The following is a 24187-nucleotide window of genomic DNA, read 5'->3' on the forward strand; positions in this document are numbered from 1 at the left end:
GCATTCAGCATTTACTAATGCCCAAGATTTCAAAGTGCGTAGTAAACAAATAACTGTAATTTAACTCTTCATGGAAATTTAGACTATCCATTTTGCACTGATTCTAATTTGAATCCTTGGATAGAAAAAAAGTTACAAAAAAAGCATAGATGAAGTCACTACTCTTAAATGCCGCATTATAATATTTATCATCCTGTCTACAAAGGTTTATAATTCTGTATGCTGTTTTACCTTCCTACAGATGTATAAAAAATAGACTTAGGACCACAGTTATGATTAAGCATTTCTTCCATGGAGATGCATCTTTGATCAGCTAGAAGACACACCTCATGCTCAGAATAGGAGCAGGGACTCCTTTTCATTTTTTCCAGTCCCTTTGTCAGATGCTCTCAAAGAGTTCACTAAAAGCAAGGTTACTTTAAGAAATTATCAAGCCTTTAAAGTCTCATCTATTTAAGTTATAATAAAGTAGAAACAAAACTAGATTCAAAGAATGATATTTCTTCTGAAAAGCACTGGCTCTCAAACCAGAAGGCATCTTGTAGGATTAATGATTAATATTTTAAAATCTGAAATTCCACATACATTTGGATTCAATACATATTTTTCAGTAGTCTCTGGCTGAAACCTCAAAAATCATGCCCACACTTAAGTGGTCTCAAATAGCACGCAGGTATTTTTATAAAATCACAAGGCCAAGTTCACCTCATCTAAAGCATCAGCTTTTCTAAACCTAAATATCTTTAATTTTTTTCTTTAAAACACCTTAATTACCCCAAAGTAGAAAAATTAAAGCACTGGTTATCTTTAAATTTTACACTGCCATAATACAGACACTTTTCAACTAATTAAAAACAGAATTTCAGCAAATACTATATGTTACAAATTAAGACGAAGGTCCTGATTTCTTTCAAATGCTGACTGACCAAATATTAATTCTGAGGAAAGCTGACTGGCCACTCATAAGGATGCTAACACTGTTTCACATCTTGGTATATCTCCAAACATTGCTGTCACTTACAGCATAGAACATATTTTTCCTAGTCTGACAGTACCTCCAATGGAAATAGAACAAAATGTGTAATTCTGGTACTCTCGATGGTTGCTAGAACATTAAGATGTTAGCCTGAAAGAAGAGGAAATGATATGGTCATCAGTGCGATCCACTTTTATCAAATAAATAGCAATTTCCTTCCAACCAAGTTTCCGGAACTCTGACCTCTTCATTTCTGCAGCCAGTCTCATTTGGTGACAGAGGAAAAACATAGTTACAGAGTTAATTCTCTAAACTAAAAGGCAGAGAAAACGGTCTCTTTCTGCAGAGCAGAATTAGACTAAGAAAAATTAAAATGTTCACCCTCTCCTACAATGTAGAGAAGAATACCAGACAGCCAGGGCCCGTGAGGACCAGGCAGGCCTGCTGACTCCATCTCAGGCAGAATGTTATCCTGGGAGGAGTGTCCCTGCCTGTACCCAGCATCTGCATTAGCCCACTCCACACCCACCCCAGAAGTCAGGGGGATGACTTTCCCATCTGCAGATGTTTTCGTTTTGACTAAGAAACCATTCCTGCTATAATCTTTCACTGTTAGAATCAAAGCACTGGTGGATTCCTATGCCACCAAAAAGACTAACAAATCATCCCTAGCACTGAAGAAAAGGAATAATCTAGACAGGTTGGAGTCAATAAGGTTCATGTAACACTCAGAAGACAAAAAACAAATTAAAAAGTCTCAAATTCTGACAGCCTAGAAGTTGTAAAATGTGAGGCTAAACTAACCCTGGGAAGCACAGTTTGGGGTAGTGAGAACCCGTAGCCCGTTTTAAATTCTGTCGCATGCTTCCTATTCCTAACAGGTATGTTTACTGTCTCCAACTAACACCGGAGACACTACTGTGAGCTTTACACTGTTTTAGGTACTGGAAATTTTTTTAAAGCCACCATTTAATTAGTAAACACAAACACATTAACTGGATACAGGCTATGCAGACAGACAAGATAAATAAATCCAAAGCAACAATAATAATATCTGATTAAAATTAATGAAGCATAACCAGTAAGACACTACAAGTGCTGAAGAAAGCCCAGAAAGGACAGAGGATGATGGCTGGTGGCTGGGGAACATTACTCAATGGTGGAAGTGGAACTTGAAGTGGACCAAGAAGGTGAAGTGGGGCCTGAATACCAGAGAAGGGAGGGGAGGTGCCTGGTGGGGGAGCCATGTGAGTCAAGGCATCCAGGTAGGGAAAAGTACAGATGTTACTGGGACAGAGCACATGTTGGCTTTGCAGGACATGAAAGAACCACTGAGAAAGCAAAGATAAGCGTGGAAATCAAGTTGGGCAGGGACCAGTTCTAAGCCCCCAAAGTTCTTTTGCAGGCATGATGAAATAAGGAGCTCATGAAGGTAAACAGGGAAAAGACGTGATAAACGCCACGTTAAAGACATGAGCTTGGCAGGACAGATTCAAATGGAGCCTCCCAGAAGCTAAAGAAGCCACATAAATGCTACTGTAGTGCTGGAGGTTTAAAAAGAGGGTCAAGAGGGGATGAGGACAAGCCCTTGGGGAAAGACAGCAGGTGTGCAGAAAAGGGTTCCGGGCAGCAGGCTGCTTGCAAGGTTAGCCCACAGCTTGTGTCTGGGTCCTTGGATCTCCAGAGAGTTCTCAACATTCCTCAACTAAGAAGAGTGGCTCACTGTGCTTAATGTTTGTATAAAACATATGGCTTATGCCAAACCCTGCTTTCTATGAGGAGTCTGAAGTTTTGGTAGAGGCCAGGAGGAGGGCACCTACATAACTGACCTCCAGTAAAAGCTTTGCACATCAAGTCTCTGATGAGCTATCCTGATAAACAATATTTCACATGTGTCATCATAATTTGATGCTGGAGGAGTTCAGCACATCCTGTGGGACACCAAAGGGAAAGGACACTTGGAAAGGACACTTGGAAACCTGTGCGTGTTGCCTCTTGTCTCTAGCCATGTGCTGGGTTGATTTCATGTCCCTGGACTATCATAAATCACAGGTGTGAGTACATGGTCTGAATCCTGTCAATCAATGAGCCAGCTCTTGGGGATCCCTAATAGCAGGGGAAGAAATTGATTTCTAAGGGAAATTATATGGCTGACATAACCAAAAAATTAAAATAAAGAAAAGGCATGTCAAGAATTTAGATTTATAAGTGACTCCCAAATGACACTGCCCTATTCAGGCAGGAAATTTTTTATTTTACTCACACACAGAAATACAGAGGAAGAAGAAACATCCTGAGTTTCAGATGATATCAAAGTAATAAAATGGAAAATCAATGGGAATAAAATAATGATAGTTAACATTTGAGCTAAGCACTATTTTATGCCCTTTATTCTATTAATTCGTCGACTCTTTACAAAACCCTATAAAGTAGGTACTCTTACTATTTCTATTTTGCAGATGAGAATACTATGGCACAAAGAGGTTAAGCACCTTGTCCAAGGTCACATGGCTGGGATGCAAACCCAGGCTCTGGGGCTTCAGAGTCGATGCTCTTATCTCTGCTATAAAAAGAAAATGACTGTAGCAGTGAAGGGTCACTTAACAATAGGGGAATAAATGCACTTCCACCCAGGCTTCCTGTCTTCTCACTTCAGCTTATTTTATAACACAAATTGAAGGATTTACTTTTAGGCATTACATGACAACTAAAATACAGCATTTAACACCTGATTTTCTGTATAAACTAACAACTTCCACCTATGCCAGGATTCCTCCTAAGCATAATGCTTAAAAATCAAGCTGCTTATTTAGGATTATGCCGCATTAACCATTAGTAAATGTACTGTTTTTTTCCAAAACTAACTTAATATGCTTAGAAGAGGAAACAATTACATTAAATATCTGATGTATTAAAAAAAAATAGAAAGATGCTACAAAAATATTTGAAAAGTTGGATTTTTGTAACCTTTATCATTTACCAACCTGTGTGCAACCTCATAAAACATTTGAAAACACATGAGATCTATCTTTGTTTGACTTAGGCCAAACAAAATTGAGTCTCCTGCAGAAACCAATCTTGGCCTCCAGTCCCCGAAGCAGTAGTATAAGCAGGATCATCTCCAAACTATTTTTCAAAAATGAAGAGAGCCAGCCCATAACCTTAACATGTTTATAATGATTTACAATAGAGCTTGTCCCTTTTAAAAACTCTATCATTCAACCAACTGACTGTTTAAATGTTTGTGCAGTTCCAGCAAAGAAGTCCAAGAAAGCAATCTGCCTAGGAAATTAGCTCCTGCTGCCTGGCACACGTCAGTCCTGTTCTGAAAGCACAGTCTCACTCTCTGTTTCCCCTGTCAGAATGCAACTGCTGCAGTTCAAATTCTTAAACTTACTACTGAAGCTATCTTGGTGGTGGGGGGGGGGGGGGTGTTGATTTTGTTTCTGAAGTTTCCTGAAGAGAAAGACAGTAAAGACAATAACACTTCTTTCTTGATTCAAGAGATACAACAAAATGTTGTGAATTTATCATTCTTACACTTTGCTCAAATTCAAAAGCTCAAATTTTTCTTTCCCAAGCGCAGGCAATTTAAACTACAGTTAATATATATATATAAACTGTAAAATATATGAATTTAGGTTTAAGAGAAGAGTGAAGTTTAAGCAAAAGGGCTTAAGGTATTTATCACTCTGAAAAAAAACCAAATGAATTTATGCAAGAAATTAACACCATTTTGTTAATTTTGTTCATAACATGTTACACTCAAGCCAATTTCTAACCAGCGCCCTAAATTCATTGCCCCATCCACTAATTACCTGTCCAGGTGTGATGTAATTAGCCTTAATAGTCCACACTGGCTGATACTGTTTGGAGGGTTGACTGCATTTAACTGTCATTCATAGTTTGGTTTTGGAAATAGGTGGGTATGTGAATGACCCTAGGCAAATACATCCCAGAAGCATAATTTTAAAAAGGGAAGGGGAGGGAGAGGAAAGGGACAAAATGTAAAAGAGTATTCTCCCCCAAAGCAAGTACTTGACAAATAACTCTCCTTCCTTGTGGAATAGTGGTTCTCAAAGTGTGATCCCTGGACCAATGGCATGACCATCAAAACAACATGGGAGCTAGGCACAGTGATGTACGCCTGTAATCCCAGCAGCTCAGGAGGCTGAGGCAGGAGGATCACAGGTTCAAAGCCAGCCTCCACAATTTAGCAATACCCTGTCTCAAAATATACAAAGATTTGGGGGTGTGGCTCAGTGGTTGAGCACCCCTGGTATTAAAAAATCAAACCAAAACAAAACCACATGTGAAATTGGCAGAAATACCAACTCTCAAGCCCCATCTGAGTTTCCCACTCAGAAACTCTGGGATGTGGCACAGTAACTCTATTAAGATCTCCAGGTGATTCTGACACATGCTTGAGTTTGAGAATCATCATTCCAAAGAGACCAGAAAATGCACACATTAGGCCTAGACCAATCTCAGTCTCAGCATTATTGCCATTTGGGGGCTGAATAGCCCTTGACTGGAGAACCATCCTCTGCATTCCAGGCTGTTAGGCAGCATCCCTGACCTCTCCCTACATTCTAGTAATATTCTCTCCCCAGTCATGACAACAGGAAGTATCTCCAGACATTGCCAAAGTTCCCGGGGGCCAAAATCATCCTTGGTTGTGAACCACTGACCTAGACTTTAGAAAAGTGGGCACTTATTTCAGGAAGACCATTAGATCTTTCACTTTTCTAATCAGAATACTCTTAGCTCTCATTGATGATAGCTTTTATAAAATGAACTCACTCAGCTGCACCCTAAATCTGTTAACAGCTACATTTCTAAGGATTAAAGCACAAGTTGTATATAAAGGGTACAAGTCAATTTTCCTTTAAACTCTGAAAACTAGTAGAAAAGATCATTAAATCATGGCAAAAAGCAGATGCACACATTTTACACTTGATGCTAGAGCAGTCATTGGCTGATACCACCTGAACTCAGTTTCTCCAAAAGTAGAGAAAAAATGAGTGCACGGCAAAGAGAACTGAGTTCAAATCTCAATCATGTCACTTTAGAGCTATGTGATTTAGGGCAGTGACTTCATTGTCCTTTGTGCCTTAGTTGTCTGACTTATCAAATAATCATTACACTATGTCCCACAATGCTCCCAGCAAAGCCTGGGACAGTACCCTTAGCTAAATGTGTTGCTATTTCCACAGTAAAAGAGATGAATGTTCACAGTGCAAGGGATAAAGTTCAGAGACGGTCTCATCTGTTCAGGTCAGGTTTTTGTATTAAATGAGTATTCAGGTCCAACTTACACGCACACACTTTTGACTTTTACCATGTACTGAACTTTGGAACTGCTAATATGACTTCCTAGTGGAGGGGCATGCACACTGGATACAGTAATACACATAAGGCCCAATTCTGTACTTGTGGAGAGAAGGGACACTCAAAAGACTAGCCATTGTTATTTATAAAGTACAAATTCAATCATATTATCTGATTGTTTTGAGCACTTTGATGGCTCTTTACTACCTACAAAATAAAGTCCAAATTCCTAAAAGTGGCACACAAAAAGGCCCTTCCAAAACTGGACACTGGCCTTTTCTGTTCTCTGTCCTCTCTCCTGTCCTTTCTCATGCCATGGCCACCCACACACCTCTTGTTCTGGCCACCTAGAAATAGCTATGGTCTTTTCCCCCTGCCTGGTACAGGACATGCAGACCTTTTCCACAGACACTCTTGGGAAGGAGGAAGACCACTTCTGAGGATGTCTTCTAGGAGATGCTCCTTGAACCCTGGACCCAGAACAAGGAGCCCCCTCTTCCTCTGTGTCTTCCCATCACCCTGGGAGATAGTCCACAGAACTATCTCTTCACTCCACTGTCTAGCCCTTGGGAAACAGAGATTTCTGTGGTAGCTGTCTTTCTACATCACACGTGTACCAAGGGCCCAGCACTTGGTGTGTGTCTGACACATATCTGGATGAGTCAAAGTCAGTGTTCTACTTCCTCAGGCATACATGCTAGCTTCCTCAAGTCAAGTGCCATAAATATCCATGAATCAGAGGTTACATGAGGGCAAGTACTGTGGCTTTTGATCCCTGTTGTTACCCCAAGGGCCTGGTACTCAATAAATACATTATCCCTAGATACATGAATGAATAAATGAAGAGTATATCACATATTTAAAATAATGTGAAAAACTCATCAGTGGCACCAACAACAACAACAAAAAGTTCATAACCAGGTACTTTCATTAACTCTCTTACATATTAGATGTGGCACCTTCTGAAAAGGCTTTCCTACTTCCAAGGAAGTTCCATGGGCCTGAAACACACATTAGAAACTTGAGGCACAAACCGTCACCCGGTCCAGCCATCAACCAGAGCCCTGCAGGAACAGTGGTGCCCCAGGGGAAAAAAGGAGCTGATCAGAGCAGCTTAGTGATCACTTTCTATAAAACATTTATTAGCATCGCTCCTCCCCAACAGTCTCAAATATTCAGCACTTTACCTAACATGAAGGAGTCATGAATAAACATTCTACTAAATAAAGACTGCTAACTTTTATAGTGTATCTGCATCTATGTTCATATCACGCAAATACCCTTATTCTGTCCTTTGTCTTTTCTACATTCCCATCTTCTCCTTATTTCTCATGCACCCCTTTGTGCTTACTCCCTTCCTGCTTCACACACCCACACCCAGGTCCTACTAATGGGTCCCTACCTTGTTTGTGGTCAGTTAACACATAAGCTGCAGGAAGAGGCCCCTGCCTGCAATAAACTCACTACCTAATTGAGAAAAGGGTCCTAAGCTTATCCAGAATTGAAATACAAAGGCCAAACAAGAGCTCAGGGTTTTAGGGTTTCTCTTCCCATTCAGGACAGGCCCTCCATGTCACTCATTTCAAAAGGTATAACTACAAAAAGCAGGACTCAATCTTCAACAGCAGTACCTTCCATCTTCCACAGAATCTTTTGGCTTTTGGCACATCACTACCTAAGACTGCTTATTGTATCAACAAAAAAACAGTTCACTCAATAAACACTTCCACATTCCCATGTGAAAGCCACTTACACATTTAAGGTTTTAAAGATGCTCAAGTTTTAAAACAAGTAACATTGTTTCAGTAACAGTTACGTGCCCTGAAGATCAGTGAGCAGAGGGAAGTCTTGGGTCATCTGACTTCACAGAATGTCTGTGACTCAAAGTAACTAGTTTCACCTTCTTGGCCTTAGTTTCCTCTTGGATAAAATGGGAAAAAAAAAATGGACCAAATCAATGTTTCCCAAAGTGTGGAGGGAGTCCAAACCAGGATATCTCAGTAGTACAAGACAGGTCTCTGTGTGCACACAGCTAACACGTCTTGGTTTATTCTTCATAGTGTTAATAGTTTTCCTAATGGTAGAAGTGTAAATAAATTTCCTTTGCAAATAAATGAATCTGTTCTTCTTTAAAAGGAGTCACTTTTATTTTAAAAGACTACTTAAAAACTACTTAGTAAATTAACAGTTCAAGTGGTTCTAGCAGCTGATCTTGAGGCCTGGCATGAAGCAGGGAAGTGTAAACCCCAGTTCCAGAAGGAAAAGGTGAATACCCTGGAGGTTCTTTGCTGGGAGGAATTACCAGGCACCAGAACAGCTGTACCCAACAGCCAGTCCTCCAAGCTCCCAGAGAAGGAGACTTGGAACTGACCTGGGAGGGCTAAGAAATTCCTGAGTTGAGTGCCAGGTGAAAGGAGACAGAGGAAGCTCAAAGGCCCTGGGCAGAAGTACCAGGTCCCAGCCTGGAGAGGATGGGGGTCCAGGGCCAGAGGGCGCGGCGGGGACTGGGATACCTGGGTCCCAAGATAGAAGGGAGCCTTGAGGACTAGCTCCCTGGTCGGAGGGGTGATTTGAAGACAAGAGTGCAGGGGTCCCGAAGTGGAGAGGCGCGATGGGGACTGGGGTCCCCTGGTCCAGAGCTGGAGAGGCGGGGTGGGGACCGGGTCCGGAGCTGTAGGGGCGCTGTGGGGACCAGCTCCCTGGTCAAAGGGGTGCATTAGAGACCAGAGTGCCGGGGTCCCGAAATGGAGAGGCGGGGTGGGGACCGGGGTCCGGAGATGGAGGGGTGCGGTGGGACGAACTCCCCGCCGGAAGGGCGCGGTAGGGACAGGGGTCCCAGGCCCGAAGGGCGCGGTGGGGTGGAGGCTGGAGCACCGATGGGAGTCCACTCTAATCTCAGTGGACGCGAGGTGTCCTGCCGCGCGCCAGTCCCGGGAGGGCCGGCGCCGCGGACCCCACCGCCCCACACCCCGTCGCGCCCCGCCCGCCCCACCTGTCCTCGCTGGCGGTGATCACGCCGTCCTCCTTGGGGATGAGCAGCGCGGCCGTGACGGCGTCCTGGTGGCCCTCGATCTTGCTCAGCAGCACCGGGCGGCTGCTCTGCGGCCTGGAGTGGATCTCGGCCGCCATGTTGGCGCGGCCGCGGCGTCCCGGCGGCCCAGCAGCTGACGGCGGGCGGGCGGCGGGCGGGGACGCGCCGGTTCCCTCGGCAACGCCGCCGCGTGGGCGCCGCGCCGCCGTAGCGCCGCGAGTACCGCCGCCGCGCGCCCGTAGTGCCTGGAGAAGCGGCGCGGCCGAAAAGTCCGAGGCCGGCGGGGACCGCAGAGGGCTTCGGCGGAGAAGCGGGGACAGCAGTGAAGACTCAGAAGAGCCATCACCCAGGGATGACTGAGCGGCCGGAGACCCGAGGCGCTGTCTCTCAAACCAGGGCCCTCGGAAAATAATGGGACTGCACTGCATCCGCCGTAAGAAGCCATGGTCGGAAAGACACACCTTAATTAAAATGTGAAAAAATATAGGGCATCTTAGAATCTACTGCAGACGATACTCAGATTATCTCACCTAATACCGATCACCGTGGGAGGTGGATAGATGGGCGTTCCCATGTTCCTTATTTATTTATTTATTTATTTATTTATTTTAGAGCTGAGAAAGCTGAGCCACAGAAAAGTTCATTTACCTGCTTAATGGTGCACACCTATGAGAGAGAGAAGAGCATTTCCTAACCTCCCAGAGCTGACCAGATACTGCCTGACCCGCTTTGGTGTGACTACAAGGTGGCAGGGCTCCTGTCTGTGGAACATAAATGTCGCACAGACCACTCTCTAACTGTGTTTAAATGTAGCCATATATGAACATCGCACAGACCACCAAAGTGATCAAATGATCCAACATGCTCCTGTTCTGGCTACTATGAGTGATTCCTATTTCTTTACCAATTACACCTTTAGCTTCTATCTTGCTCCAACTAGGTAAGATTTGTTAAAATGTCTAATCTTCGAATTACACCCACTTCCTGTCATCACCCAATCCAGAGGGAAACCCTCTTTTCTTAAACACCCCTCCCCCCCAATCATCTAGCCTGAACTCAAATTCGGATAGCCTCTTACCCAGATGCCCCTCATTTCCTGGTGATGCGCCTTCTTCCAGCAAGTAATCAACCTCACTTGTTCCACTGTGGCTGTACTCCTGCTGGTTTTAGCTGGAGGACCTTGACAGTGAGTTAAAGGTCATGATTGGGACCCAGGAAGTCAATGACTCCAGCCCCTCCCTGTGAGCCCCTCACCCCCTCCACTGTATTATTCTGGCACCTGAACTGAAGGATTGCTCTAGAACTGGGCTGTACATTATCCACATAACTACTGACCATTTGAAATGTGATGAATCCCAAATGAGATGTGCTATAAAGTGTAAAATTCATACCTGATTAAAAAAATATTTTTGGTTATAGGTGAACACAATGGCTTCATTTTTAATGTGGTTTGAGAATTGAAGCTGGTGCCTCACATGGGCTAGGCAAGCACTCTACCACTGAGCCACAACTCCAGCCCCACATAGCTGATTTTAAACACTCCATGTAAAACAAAAAGGATGTAAGATACTTCATGAATAATTTTCATATGGATTGTGGAAATGACACTACTTTGGATATATTGAATTGAATAAGATAGTATTAAGATTAATATGATTGAGTTTTTTCTTTTTTTTTTTTTAGTTGTTGATGGACCTTTATTTTATTTATTTATATGTGGTACTGAGAATTGAACACAGTGCCTCACACATGTGAGGCAAGCACTCTACCACTGAGCCACGACCCCAGCCCAGGTTTTTCTTTTTTTTTTTTTAACGTAAGTAATAAAAGGTTTGGACTACAGATGTGGTTCCATGGCATTTCTATTGGACAAGGATGCACCGATACTTTCCTATGTTGAAGTTAATAACCAAACATTCATAGACTCATTTATTCATCAATTCACAAGCTTGTATCACACACTTACCATGTACCTACCATATGTTGACAAGAGGCTTAAGACATGGCTTAATGCAAAGCTTACACAAGATAATGTCTAGACAGTTGACTGAAAACTTTGGCCAACAAATAACAAGTATTTCAAGTACCTATTATGAGGCAGGTGCCTTTCCAAATGCAGCAGTGGCCAAAAGAGATAGGAAAAAAAATTACCATTAGAACTTACACTCCAATGAAGGAACCATATAGTAAACTAGATAACTAAATTATATGGTATATTAGAATATGTTAAATGCAATAGAGAAAATAAAGCAAGGAAGGGTGGTAGGAAGTATAGAGGTGGTGTAGTTTTTACGTAGGATGGAGGGGTGGCTACAGAGATAAAAGGAGGGGTCAGCAGGCAGTCTCTGGTCTCAGCTCCTTCAGGGACTGCCTCAGCTGCTGAGAGGCACGGTGCCTTCACAGTGCAGCTTGCTTTCTTTAACTTAACAAGATGAGAACATGCAGGCCTGACCCTCAGGACACACTACTGGGCAGTGCTTGCTCCAGAACTTTCCTCTGGACCAGATGAGAATTTGTCAGTCTCACAGCTGATGACTCCTGCCTAATCCTGTTACCTCCCTGGGCCTTCACAGGTAGTGGCCCTTAATAAATAACCTGGTGTTTTTTTTTGTTTGTTTGTTTTTTTGTTTTTTGTTTTTTTTTTTTTTTTTTTAGAGAGAGTGAGAAAGAGGGAGAGAGAGAGAGAGAACTTTTTAATATTTATTTTTCAGTATTTGGCGGACACAGCATCTTTGTCTGTATGTGGTGCTGAGGATCGAACCCGGGCCGCACGCATGCCAGGCGAGCGCGCTACCCCTTGAGCCACATCCCCAGCCCTAACCTGGTGTGTTAACTTCTCAATTTATGCTTCTAGAAAATATAAATTGAGACAAGTGGCAGTGGAAGCCTCACTGAGAAGTGACATTCTGTGCACAAAGTGCTATCCTGGAAAAGGAAACCACATGTGCTAAGGCCCTGAGGCTGAAGCATACCCAGGGGTTTATAGGAACAGCAAGGCAGCCAGTGAGGCGGGAGCAGAGTGGGTGATGTGAAGAGAGAAGAGAGATGAGGACAGAAAAGTCACTGGACAGATCTGGTTCAACCTAAAGGACATGGTGAGGATTTTGTGTTTTACTTTTAACGTGATGGGAGGCCAGTGGAGGGTTTTGAACAGAAGACTGGCTTAATCTACCTCCAGTTTTAAAAGGCAGTAGTGGCAGCCAAGGTGTTGGTCAGATAGTCAATGATATAAGGCACTGGAGAGATGATGGTGGTGTTCTGATTGTCCTTGTGATGAGAAGAAGTCAGGTTCTAGACGCGTCTTGAAGGTGGAGCCTGGGAGATTCACTGGATATGCAATATGAAAGAGAGAGAGGAGTTGGGAATGACTCCAAGATTTGTGGACTGAGCAACTGGAAGGATTGAGCTGCCATTTACGAAGCTGGGGAAGATGTGGAAGGAGCAGATTTGAGAGAGAAGAAGAGAATAGGAAGCTTCTGACTTTTGACGGATCTCCAACAGATTATCTCCCAATACATAAAATATTGCAAAATGACACCTTCATGTGCTTCCTTCAAATCCACTTATCTGACTGATGTCCCATGAAGTTTCAATACTTTATATACATACAATGGCCTGTCATGGTAGCCTTTCACTCCTCCTCAGAGAATCTGCTTCTGCCAGAAATATATTGCCTTGTTTTGGGATAGGTGTGGAACTCCTCTTTTGTTCTTTTCCTTCCCCAGTGTGAACCTTGTATAGGCTGAGATGAAGCAATCAGATTCTCTGCCCTGAAGGGTTGAGTTAAGAAACTCAAATGAGCTGTGTGTTCTTGGCTTTGAAGATTCCTGAGTTAAGCACTAACATGCTTTGGTCTGTTTCAGGGAGATGAGTGCAGGGGACTCTGTCTATTACAGGAAGAGAGGACAAGGCCTACTTGGAGGCTATTACAATAACCAGGGCAAGAGGTAAGAGGAGCTCTCAGGTGCCTGCTGTAGAAATAAGTTGATGACTGCACAAAAGAGGGCATTTGTGAAAACAGGAACAATTAATGACAGGAATCCAATCTGCAGGGGCAGTCCAGACCACAGAAAAAGGTACCCCTTTGAGGGTCTAGATGTTCAACAGGCAAAAACAAAAAGGAATTCTGATAAGCTCTCTCGGTGACTTCATATACGGTTATTTAAAAATTCATATTGTTTGACAGAAAAGTAATAAAATGATGTAACGAAAGAGTGAAAAATGAAGAAAAAAAGTCATAATTCCACTGTGACTATTTTATTTTCCCAATGCTTATATTTTTTAAAAAATCTACTGTTACATTGTTTTTAAATACAAATCATCATTTGGGGGCAAGACTTGCCGAGTAAACAGAATATTTGCTCAATGGTGGCTGGATAGATGGTCTGCAACTTTAAAACTAAAAATGAATATAAATGTTTTCTGATAAAATCTAAGTGTTTTGTTTAAGCTGAAAGTGAAACAGTTTTTTGTCTTGGGTTAACTACCAAAGAAGTAACAAGAGAGCAACTGACTGGGTGAAGTAACTTCTCCCAACAATCTTTGGACCCAAAGTCCTCTCAAGCCACCTTGGTAGGAAAGTAACCCATCACAGGCAGAACCAGCACATGCGCACGCGCACTAAAATGCTTCGGCTGCGCATCGCCCCCTGGTGGTGTTCCCGCCTTCCGCCTCTTTCCGTCCGCCAGTTCTTGGGGATCTGTGTTCCTGTGACACTGCTCCGACTGTTTTCCTTCCGGCTCCCATTGCTTTCTGCCTTGTACCATGGCTTCTGGACTGGTGAGGCTGTTCCAGCTTGGGCCTCGGTGCCTCCTGGCGCGAGACGCCCCCACGCTCGTCTTGCCGGTTCGGGGAGTAAAGGGTTTCCGCGCCGCGTTCCGCTTCCAGAAGGAGTTAGAGCGGTGGCGCCTGCTCCGCTGCCCACCGCCACCCGTCCGCCGGTAAGAGCCTCCGGAGGCTTCTGGGTGGCCGCGGGGCAGGCGGGACCTGGGTTTTCTCCCCACGATTTCTGCCCGGCGGCGGCCGCGTGTCTATCTTGAGCGTAAAAGGTTTGAAAAACGTGGAAGAGACCTGGATGGGTGGCCTAAGGAGAGGGGTGTGTGCCCGGGCGGTGGAGCGCCGGGCGCCGGTCTTTGCAGCGCCCCTTGGGATCTTAGGAAGAGTGTGGGGAATGGGGACGGCTGCAGGGCACGCTGTCCCCGGGCCTTGGTGAGGCCTGGTAGCCTCGCTCTGAGGGCAAGAGGGAGGAAGCTCCGCAGCAGTGCCAGCTAGGTCAGGTCACATACTGACTCTGCACCCACAGGTCCGCAGCCCAGAGTAAAACAGAACCTTCACCCTAAGGATTTGGCCCCCATGGATCTTGTTGCAGCCTGGCAAAAAGAATCGCCCCAGTTGAGAGCACACTTCACACGGGGCCCTGCTGATGAACCCAGCCTAATTCCATCTTAAGATAGGGAGCCACCTCCTCATAAAGTCATGAGAAGTTAATTTCTCTTTTACTATAAATTACTACCATTTCTAAACTTGCTTGGAATGCCTGCCTGTGCCTTGAACTCACCCATGCTTGGCTTTCCCTGACCAGATAACAACCCTCTCTGAAACCTCAGTGGCCTCATAAATTCTGATGTTCGGATCTAAATTTATTCCCTACTTTGAAATGTTAAGCCATGTAGATCTTTAACCTACTATCTGCCTTTGTATTATGCTTGTCAAAATCCTGTTGTCTGTAAGTTCTTCTCAAGACCCCCCCCCCCCCCGCCCCTTTACAACCCTTTGTGCTTTAAAACCATGTTCCTAGAGAGCTGAGGGACTGTTCTCTAGCCCAGGGTTTTCAGGAGGGACAGTCCTGGCCAGAATTACAAGCTTGCTTTAATTTGATTTAAAATTGAAGTCAGTGGTCTTTTCTTTGTGTCCTGGTTTAACACCTAAGTCTTGCTTTTTTTTTCTTTTTAATAATGTTTTTGATGAGTTTTAAGACAAAGACAAAAATAAGGATGGATGCACTTCACTCTCTTTATTGGCATTTGAAAGTCACATTATTGCTAGTGTAGCCAATGAAACAGAGTGTCTTTGAAGTGATTTCAACTTTGGAAACTTATTCATGGTATAAAATTTTGGTAACAATTTAAATATTGTTCTCAAAAAATATTGACCCAGTATATACGTCTACAGTAGGAATATACTTGCCAAAGATTATTGTTCTTTTCATAATAGGCAAAAAAAAGGTAATCTCTTCCTAATTCACTTTTCTTTGCTTATTATAAAGCTAAGTATTTTAAACTTTTAAAGTAGGAAGAAAATTTGTGAATTACATTGGTCCATATATTATATACATTTTATACTTTCAAATCAGATCTTCATAATTTGTTGCCTCTTTTTTACTTAAAAGTTTTGAGTATCACTTTTCTTTAGAAGAAGATGTTTTAGTTCATTCTTGTAAATGATTATGAACTTTTTTCCTTCATGCTAGGGATTGCATGCAGGGTTTGTGTATGCTAGGCAGGCACTCTTATTACTGAGCTATATCCCTAGCCCATGATTATAAACTTTAACATATTTATAATATTCATGCCAGATTATTTAATTACTAATTTAAATGGATACCTCCCAAACTTAAATTTAGTAAATTTATAATAAATATAATGTACTTGCTGTTTATGGTCTGAATCCATGAAATTATAATTATGTCTCATACCTAGGTTCCATTGTTAGAGCAGAAATGAGCAACCTAAAGGTTATAACAGTGGCTTAGTCTCTGATGTGGAACAACCAGTTTAATGTGACAGGTCAAAAGGAAAATTAATCCTACCATATATGTGGAATATAGCAAAAGACTGCTAGCATTCATCTGAGTTAAGTTTTTATATTTAGACGATTGGAGCTTGGCATTAAAAAAGAAGCAACCTTTTTTTCATTTCCTTTATACAATTAATAAAATTATTCTGCAATGAAAAATTTTTATGTAATGGTAAGATCTTGTTCTCTTGACCATCTCTTACTGTCTTTATGTTTTCAGTTCAGAGAAGCCCAATTGGGATTACCATGCTGAAATACAAGCCTTTGGACATCGATTACAGGAAACCTTTTCCTTAGATCTTCTCAAAACTGCTTTTGTTAATAGATGCTACATTGCAAGTGAAGAGGCAAAACGGCAAAATCTTGGGGTCGAGAAAGAAGTTGCTCTTCTGAATCTCAAAGATAATCAAGAACTATCTGAACAAGGAATATCTTTTTCACAAACTTGCCTCACACAGTTTCTTGAAGATGAGTTCCCACACTTGCCCACTGAAGGCATCAGAAGTCTAGTTAACTTTCTAACTGGTGAGGAAGTTGTGTGTCATGTGGCTAGAAACTTGGCTGTCGAGCAGTTAACACTGAGTGCAGAATTTCCAGTCCCCCCACCTGTATTGCATCGGACTTTCTTTGCAGTAATTGGAGCCCTGCTACAAAGCAGCGGACCTGAGAGGACTGCACTTTTCATCAGGGTAGGTAGTTATTAATTGCACGTGTTTGGACATGCTTGAGGTAGAAAGAACAAAAAAAAAAAATTCCTTTTCTGATTCATTTCTTTAATATATCACTTTGGAAGTGACATTTTTCTTCCAACAAAAATCCATTAAAGATCTGAAGCTTTTATATAGTAGATTCTTACTTATTACAGTCGGCTTGTACTAAGGACATCATCAGAAGTGGATAATTCTGGATTGTGACTTCCAGAGGAGTGCAAATCATGTCATCTTCAGTTTAATATACATCCTAGGGCCAAGGATAATGCCTATGCCTACATGGCAGTCAGTAGGTGTTTAGTAAATGAATGAGGTCAGGGGTCACTGCAGGCATCTCAGGTAGTTGGAAACATCATGCTTGGGTACCAGCTGCTGTTTGCGTTAAAAAGTGATCCTAGATTTCTGAGTTCCTGTAAGGTAGAACTCTTTGCTATCCAGTATCTTAGCTAATTGAAATTCTTATGTAATTGGTACAACTGACTCCCACTGTCTTTGTAGAATTTATTAATGGGGAAAAGTTTTATCCTTTGCCATTAGATGAAAATATGTTTACTGTTCAGTAATAAAGAATTCACAGGGTTACTTATAAGTAACAAAAACAGGCTCTTGATTTAGAATTGGAATATCAGGTCCATAAAACTTGCTCACTTGCTTTTGAAATCTATTCAGTTAGATACCAAGTTTGGTGATTTTGTTAGAGAAAAATACCTCTCTTCACCACCATTGCAGACTTTGTTCATAGGCAAGCCCTGTCTTCCTCCTCCTCCAAGGAGGGCCTGTGATAGGTAGGATTTCTTTTTTTTATTAGTGAAGCTGAAATAAAAGTTCTTGTGCTTGAATGATTGTTGTAATGAAATTGACTTTTTATTTTGTGAACTAAGAGATCTTTTAAAATTTCTCCCCTCTTGACTACATTCATCCATCCTGTGTTATTACCAGTGTTTGTTATATGAGTTAATTGCAACGTAAAATTGCTGTGAAAATAATGCTTCCAAATTTTCTATACAATAATTTTATTGACAAAATTATTTTGCCTTGAATGTGTGTCTTTAACATGATTTTCTGACAGAAGTTATTGCCATTTATTCATCACTAAACATTTTTCTTAGTGGTAGGAATTTAAATCTAAATTATAAGATTCTATCTTCTGCATAATTTTAGTGGACCATATTGATGCTATAAAAATTATAGTTGATTTTTATGAAAGTTTATATGAAAAAAAAAAACTTGGGGAATGGAGGTGTAGCTCAGTGGTTGAGTGCTTATCTGCTATGTAGGCCCCCGAGTTCAGACCCTAGCACAGGAGGTTGGGGGTATTAGGCCTATATGGGAATGAAAAAACACAGGCTGAAAATTCCTTATCCAAAATGTTTGGGATGAGAAGTGTCTTGGATTTGGGACTTTTTTCTTTCAAATTTTGCAATATTTGCAAAACTTTACTAGTTGAGCTTCCCTAATCTGAAAATAGAAAAATTGAAATATGAAATGGTCCAAAATTTGAAAGTTTTTGAGCACCAATGTGACGCTTGAAAAGATGAGATTTTAGAGCATTTCAGATTTTGGATTTTCAGGTTAGGGATGCTCAACCAGTAAAGTTTTTCTGTTAAAAGTGTACTTAGAATTTTGGTCCTTAGGTTCTTTGTATTAATTCAAATGTATAAACTGCTGTTTTTTATGCAGGACTTCTTAATTACTCAGATGACTGGAAAAGATCTATTTGATATGTGGAAGATAATAAATCCTATGGGACTGCTGGTAGAAGAATTGAAGAAGAGAAACATTTCGGCTCCTGAATCTAGAATTACTAGGCAGTCTGGAAGCACCACAGCTCTGCCTTTGTATTTCATTGGCTTATACTGGTTAGTAAAATTTCAGTCTTCATAATTTCATTGGAAGCTATAAAAACACAACTCTTCACAGTTTTTGTTGTTGTTTTTGTTGTTGTAGATGGACACAGTATCTTTATTTATTTTTGTGTGATTCTGAGGATTGAACCCAGTGCCTCACACATGCGAGGCAAGTGCTCTGCCACTTTAATGCTATTAAAGGTCAATCCCATGACCTTTAATAGCATTAAAGTTTTTAAAAAATCTCATCCCCATGGCTATTTACTACTTCCTTTTGATCATTCATTAAGGCAGGCAAGGAATCTATGTTTTGCTGATGGTAGTTTTCATTGACCAACTATTTACTATAGAATCACATAGGATATATGTTTGGCTAAATTTTTCTGTGTAAAAATAAATTTTGACTTGTTTTTTTATAAATTGAACCTGAATCTACTCCTGTCAGCAGCTTCAGCTGAGCCTAGAAGTGGAAAATGTGTAAAACAACCAATGTTGAAAGCTTTTTAGTTGTTAGTAAGAAATTGATCTGCTCCACATTGATTTCAGGTATTAAGATTAAAGTGTTTGGGGCTGGAAGTGTAGTTCCATGGTGAAATGCTTGCCTGTCATGCACAAGACCCTGATCTCCAGCACTACCAAAAAAAAAGTTAAATCATTGAATATCTAAGAGAGCTATATTAAGATTTAGGTCAGTATTTTTGGAAATTTTGTGTGATGGAAGGATTTTATGACTATAGAATTATATATTATAAAAGTTTCATCTTCAGTTTCATGTGAAGTATAAAGCAAAAACAATGAGATGAGCTCTTTTTGCTTATTAGATTCATAAATCTTAAACACAACCTTTATCAGTACTTACCTTTATCAGCAATTCATACTCTGCTAGTAGAGAAAGAAAATGTATAATATTGCTATAAGAAATTGTCCCAAGAATCTCAAAATTTTCATGCCCTTTGATTTGATATTTCTACTTTTAGTTGTCTTTGAAATATCACAGAAATTTGTAGGGAAAAAATATTCGTTTGTTGTTTTCACGTCTTTATATACTACGTAGAATAGTTCCTGGAACTTGATAGTCAGTAAATTGTTATTGAATTAATAAAATATTACAGATAAGTTTGGCATCCAACAAGGGAGTGAGAGTATATATACCCAACCAAATATAGTAATAGCTACTGCAGGTGAGTTTTAAAGAATTTTTAATGACATTGGGAAATGATTTTTCAACTAAAAAATAATATAAGAAGCAAGTTGCCATATTGCTAACAGTGATTGTCATTGGATCATAGTTTTTTTCCAGAATTTTACATAGTGAATTTTTAAAGATGATTGGTAATATAGACATCATTGGATTAAAGCATGATGATAAAGCTTCTGGGTTTCAACTTCATTTAGATGATTTTCTTCATTCCTCACTTTATGCAATATGTACATGTATAATTATTATAAAGTTTAACTTACATGATTAATGTTTGTTTCATTTTAACTTTTTGAAGTAGCAAGTGTTTTCTTAGCAAATTTATTCTGTGTTGTTGTAATTTTACCTATATAGCTTCATTTGTTTTTCATTAATTTGGTTCTGCACTTTCTTAACTTTAAGTCACCTTACTTTGAATCCAAGTAATTTGATGGCATTGATATGTATGAATCTTTCAGAGAGATCCTTCTTTTAAAAGGTGAAATTGTAGATCAGGAAATTTCCAGGAAGTAGATAAACAAAATTAAGAAATAGCAAAACAGGATTATAGTTATTTAATGTGCACATTCTTTGTTTCCTTATAGGAACATTTAAAATTTTTAAAGATGACCAGTAATAATAATAATAATAGAAATATCAGCAGGGGAACTTATTTTTTTCTTACTAGATATGCATGACAGTAGGGTGTAATTTGACATATAATACATACATAGAATAGATATAATTTGTTTCAATTAGGACCCCATTATTTTGGTTGTATATAATGTAGAGTTACATTGGTCATGTATTCACATATAAGAATATGAAAGATGTGTGATTCATTTTACTATCTATTCTATTCCTATCCTCCCTCCCTTCTCTTTATTCCCTTCATTCCCCTTTGTCTAGTCCAATGAATTTCTAATCTTCCCCTCCCTTATTGTGGGCTAATATCCACATATCAGGGAGAACATTCTGCCTTTGGTTTTTGGAGACTAGCTTATTTTACTTAGCATGATATTCTCTAGTTTCATTCATTTACTGGCAAGTGCCATAATTTCATTCTTCAAGGCTAAGTAATATTCCACTGTATATATACACCACATTTTCTTTATCCATTCCTCTATGGTAGGGCACCTGGATTAGTTTCATAGTTTGACTATTGTAAATTGAGCTACTATAAACATTGAAGTGGCTAGGTCACTGTAGTATGTTGATTTTAAGTCCTTTGGGTATAAAACAAGGGGTGGGATAATGGGTCAAATAAGTGGTTCCATTCCAAGTTTTCTAAGGAATCTCCATACTGCTTTCCAGAGTAGTTGCACCAATTTGCAGTCCCACCAGCAATGTACAAGTGTACATTTTCCCCCACATTCTTGCCAATATTTATTGTTACTTGTATTCTGACTAGGGTGAGATGGAGTCTCAGTTTTGATTTGCATTTCTATAATTGCTAGAGATGTTGAACATTTTTTCATATATATATATATATATATATATATTTTAGTTGTAGATGGACACAATACCTTTTTTTATTTATGTGGTGCCGAGGATTGAACCTAGTACCCAATGCATGCACGGCAAATGCTCTACCAGTGAGCCACAACCCCAGTCCCTTATATTTTTTTGACCATTGGAATTTCTTCTTTGAAGTGCTTGTTCAGTTCCTTAGACCATTTCTTGATTGGGTTTTTTTCCTTTTTTTTTTTTTTTTTTTTAGTGTTAAGTTTTTTTGAGTTCTTTGTATATCCTGGAGATTAATGCTTTGGGGCACTGGTGGTAAAGATTTTCTCCCCTTCTGTAGACTTTCTGTTCACATTCTTAATTGTTTCTTTTGCAGTGAAGAAACTTTTTAGTTTGATACTGTCCCATTTATTGGTTCTTGATTTTACTTCTTGCACTTTTGGAGTCTTATTGAAGATTAGTTTATTAGAACATTAATTGTCAATATCTAGTGCTTACTTGCTTTGGGGGAATAAGTTAGAGTGCATGATAAATATAAAATGTTTTAAAAATCCAAGTAAGTTTTAGATATCTAAAGTTTGTAATTTAAAATATAGAGCTGATATATCCTCTATGATAAAGTTTAGGTGGTAAATTCGAAAAAGACTGTTTTTCAACCATTTTTCTTCAAATAACATTTCTTTATTCAGATAATTCACTCAAAATGATTTAAAAACCATCTAATAATGATTCCCAGGAATATTTTTAATATTTCAGGTTTTTACAAGAAGATATATATTCCACTTCTCCTACTTAAAAAATCAAGCCTATACGTATATGTGCATGCCTTGCTTTTTTGACTTGAAAAATACTGGGCCTAGTAAGTTGTTCATATTTTTATAGGAATGAAAATTCTTTTTGTCTAACTCCTATATAAAATGAACTTGCAACAAAACTAGTTAAACACCAAGAGGTACATCTAAAGCTGTCATGTTACTTCTGGGGACATTATTAAAGTGAGGGTCAGAAGACGTGACTGCTTTGTGTGCTGTCCTGTGAGGCACCTTGTCATTGAAGACCACTGTGTGTTTTCTCTCCAGTGATAAAAAGTTGATTGCAGAAGGACCTGGGGAAACCATTCTGGTTGCAGAAGAGGAAGCTGCTCGAGTGGCCCTTAGAAAACTTTATGGATTCACAGAAAACAGAAGGCCCTGGGACTATTCCAAACCCAAAGAGAACTTAAGAGCAGAGAAGACCAGCTCTGCCAGCTAGCCAGCCAGCAAAACCATGGGGAAAATGTCAGAGATGTTCCCAGCTAAACATTAAGATTATAAAGACATATGTCTTCATATTGAATTCCTAAAATTATATAAGCATTCAAGCAGGTCACAGGGATTTTGATTTTAATCTCTGTTTTCCAAGAAATTTTGATTAAAGTCCTTGGTTTTATTGCTGTGTATAATTTGCACAGCTAGGTATATTTTATTCCCTTCTAACTTTGAGTTATTATAATTTAAATATGTTTGGTGTGGAAACTCTGCTGTAATACCAATAAAAATGTTACTCTTTCAGTGTTACATTACAGTTTAATTTGATATATTTAGAAGTGTAGGAGGTTGATGTACTTTGCTTCTCTAATGTAAATTTAAGTAAGATAGTAATAGCTTAAAATTTCCAGAAATGCAAACTACAGACCATAACTAACTTGTATTTACATGATCTCTAGAGTCTAGGTTTAAAATTTTGTGTATTCCTAATATATTTCTGTTGGGGGGATGTGGTACCAGGGATTAAACTCAGGGGCACTCGACCACCGAACCACATCCCCAGCCCTGTTTTGTATTTTCTTTAGAGACAGGTCTCACTGAGTTGCTTAGGGCCTCACTGTTGCTGAGGCTGGCTTTGAACTCGTGATCCTCCTGTCCAGCCTCTAGAGCCGCTGGGATTATAGGTGTGTACCACCGCACTCAGCTCTAATGTATTTCTGACTCAGTTTCTATAAAGCAAGTAAATGGCAGATAAATTTTATACTTTTAAGAAGTTGCCTTTTCTAAGAAAATGAAACTCAAGCATCTTACAATGTTGTTGCTAATGAGAAAATAAAATATAAAATAAATTGACCGGTTCAATTTAATATTCCATAATTGTAACAATAGTTACTGTATACCAAGCACTGTCCTAAGTATTAGAACACAGTTAATTCAGTAGAGGGCAAATTTTAAGAGTGTCTTTCTGGTTCTTTAATCCTTTGTATTCAGTTCAGTAATCCTCCAACTACAAATTCCCTTTGATTTCTTTTTACCATTTTAGCAATAGTAGTAATTTTTAGATTAGGCTGCTGGTAATCACTCTCACAGTTTAACAAGAAAAGCAGGACTGGAATTGAGAACCGTAAAAATGTTAAAACTAAGTGTTCTTTTGCCATGAACTCTTTCTACAGAGGAAGATGAAGGACCTTTAAAACTCCTTTTCTGGCATGTTGGTTGACTGTTTTCTTTTCAGGCTGGAGGGCTGAAGCAGATCTAGGGAGAGGAGCTCCTGGTCAGGGGGGTTGTTAGGCTTCCTGACTTGTACTAGTCAGGGTCCTGGCAGGAAAGAGGAAGGCCGGCATGTAGCACAGGACTGTTCCAGGGAACCCAGAAACTGATAATCCAGTGCTCTCGGGATGGCACATAAAGCAGTTGGCTCAGGCCTGCAAAGGCAAGGGCTGAGCCACCTGACAGGATTTGACATCTTCTAAAGAGGCAAACAAATCAATGATTGGGCAAGGAGAGGGACTGGGAGAATTAAAACCCTGAAATTGGCCCAAACCAATTTCAAGCCCAAAAGCAAAGAAGCCATGAAAGTCTGCCTGCTGAAATAGCCATAAAGAAAAAG

General features: G+C 40.2%; 2 protein-coding genes across 2 annotated transcripts in view; one reads left to right on the forward strand and one right to left on the reverse strand.

Moving 5' to 3' along the window:
* WDFY1 (WD repeat and FYVE domain containing 1) overlaps positions 1-9485 on the reverse strand; it is a 45694-nt gene extending 36209 nt beyond the window's left edge. Inside the window, exon 1 of the mRNA XM_081261874.1 lies at positions 9300-9485. Coding sequence (XP_081118000.1) covers positions 9300-9436 — 137 coding nt within the window. The 5' untranslated portion in view covers positions 9437-9485. The remainder of the gene's footprint in view (positions 1-9299) is intronic.
* Positions 9486-14059: 4574 nt separating this feature from the next.
* MRPL44 (mitochondrial ribosomal protein L44) lies at positions 14060-22887 on the forward strand. Its single transcript, XM_081261693.1, has 4 exons — positions 14060-14278; positions 16354-16822; positions 18524-18702; positions 22411-22887. The coding sequence occupies exons 1-4, from the start codon at positions 14103-14105 to the stop codon at positions 22580-22582; spliced, it is 996 nt and encodes a 331-aa protein (XP_081117819.1). The 5' UTR covers positions 14060-14102; the 3' UTR covers positions 22583-22887.
* Positions 22888-24187: the final 1300 nt, after the last annotated feature.

This window comes from Spermophilus citellus, assembly GCF_964194105.1.
Source record: "Spermophilus citellus genome assembly, chromosome: 11".
In the NCBI taxonomy this organism is placed as follows: Eukaryota; Metazoa; Chordata; class Mammalia; order Rodentia; family Sciuridae; genus Spermophilus; species Spermophilus citellus.

Excerpts from the sequence above, each read along its gene's own strand:
- MRPL44 (XM_081261693.1), top strand. The coding sequence starts at position 14,103 with ATGGCTTCTGGACTGGTGAGGCTGTTCCAGCTTGGGCCTCGGTGCCTC. Across the intron at positions 14,279-16,353 it reads CCACCGCCACCCGTCCGCCG|TTCAGAGAAGCCCAATTGGG; the intron begins GTAAGAGCCTCC and ends TTATGTTTTCAG. Across the intron at positions 18,703-22,410 it reads TATTTCATTGGCTTATACTG|TGATAAAAAGTTGATTGCAG; the intron begins GTTAGTAAAATT and ends TTTTCTCTCCAG.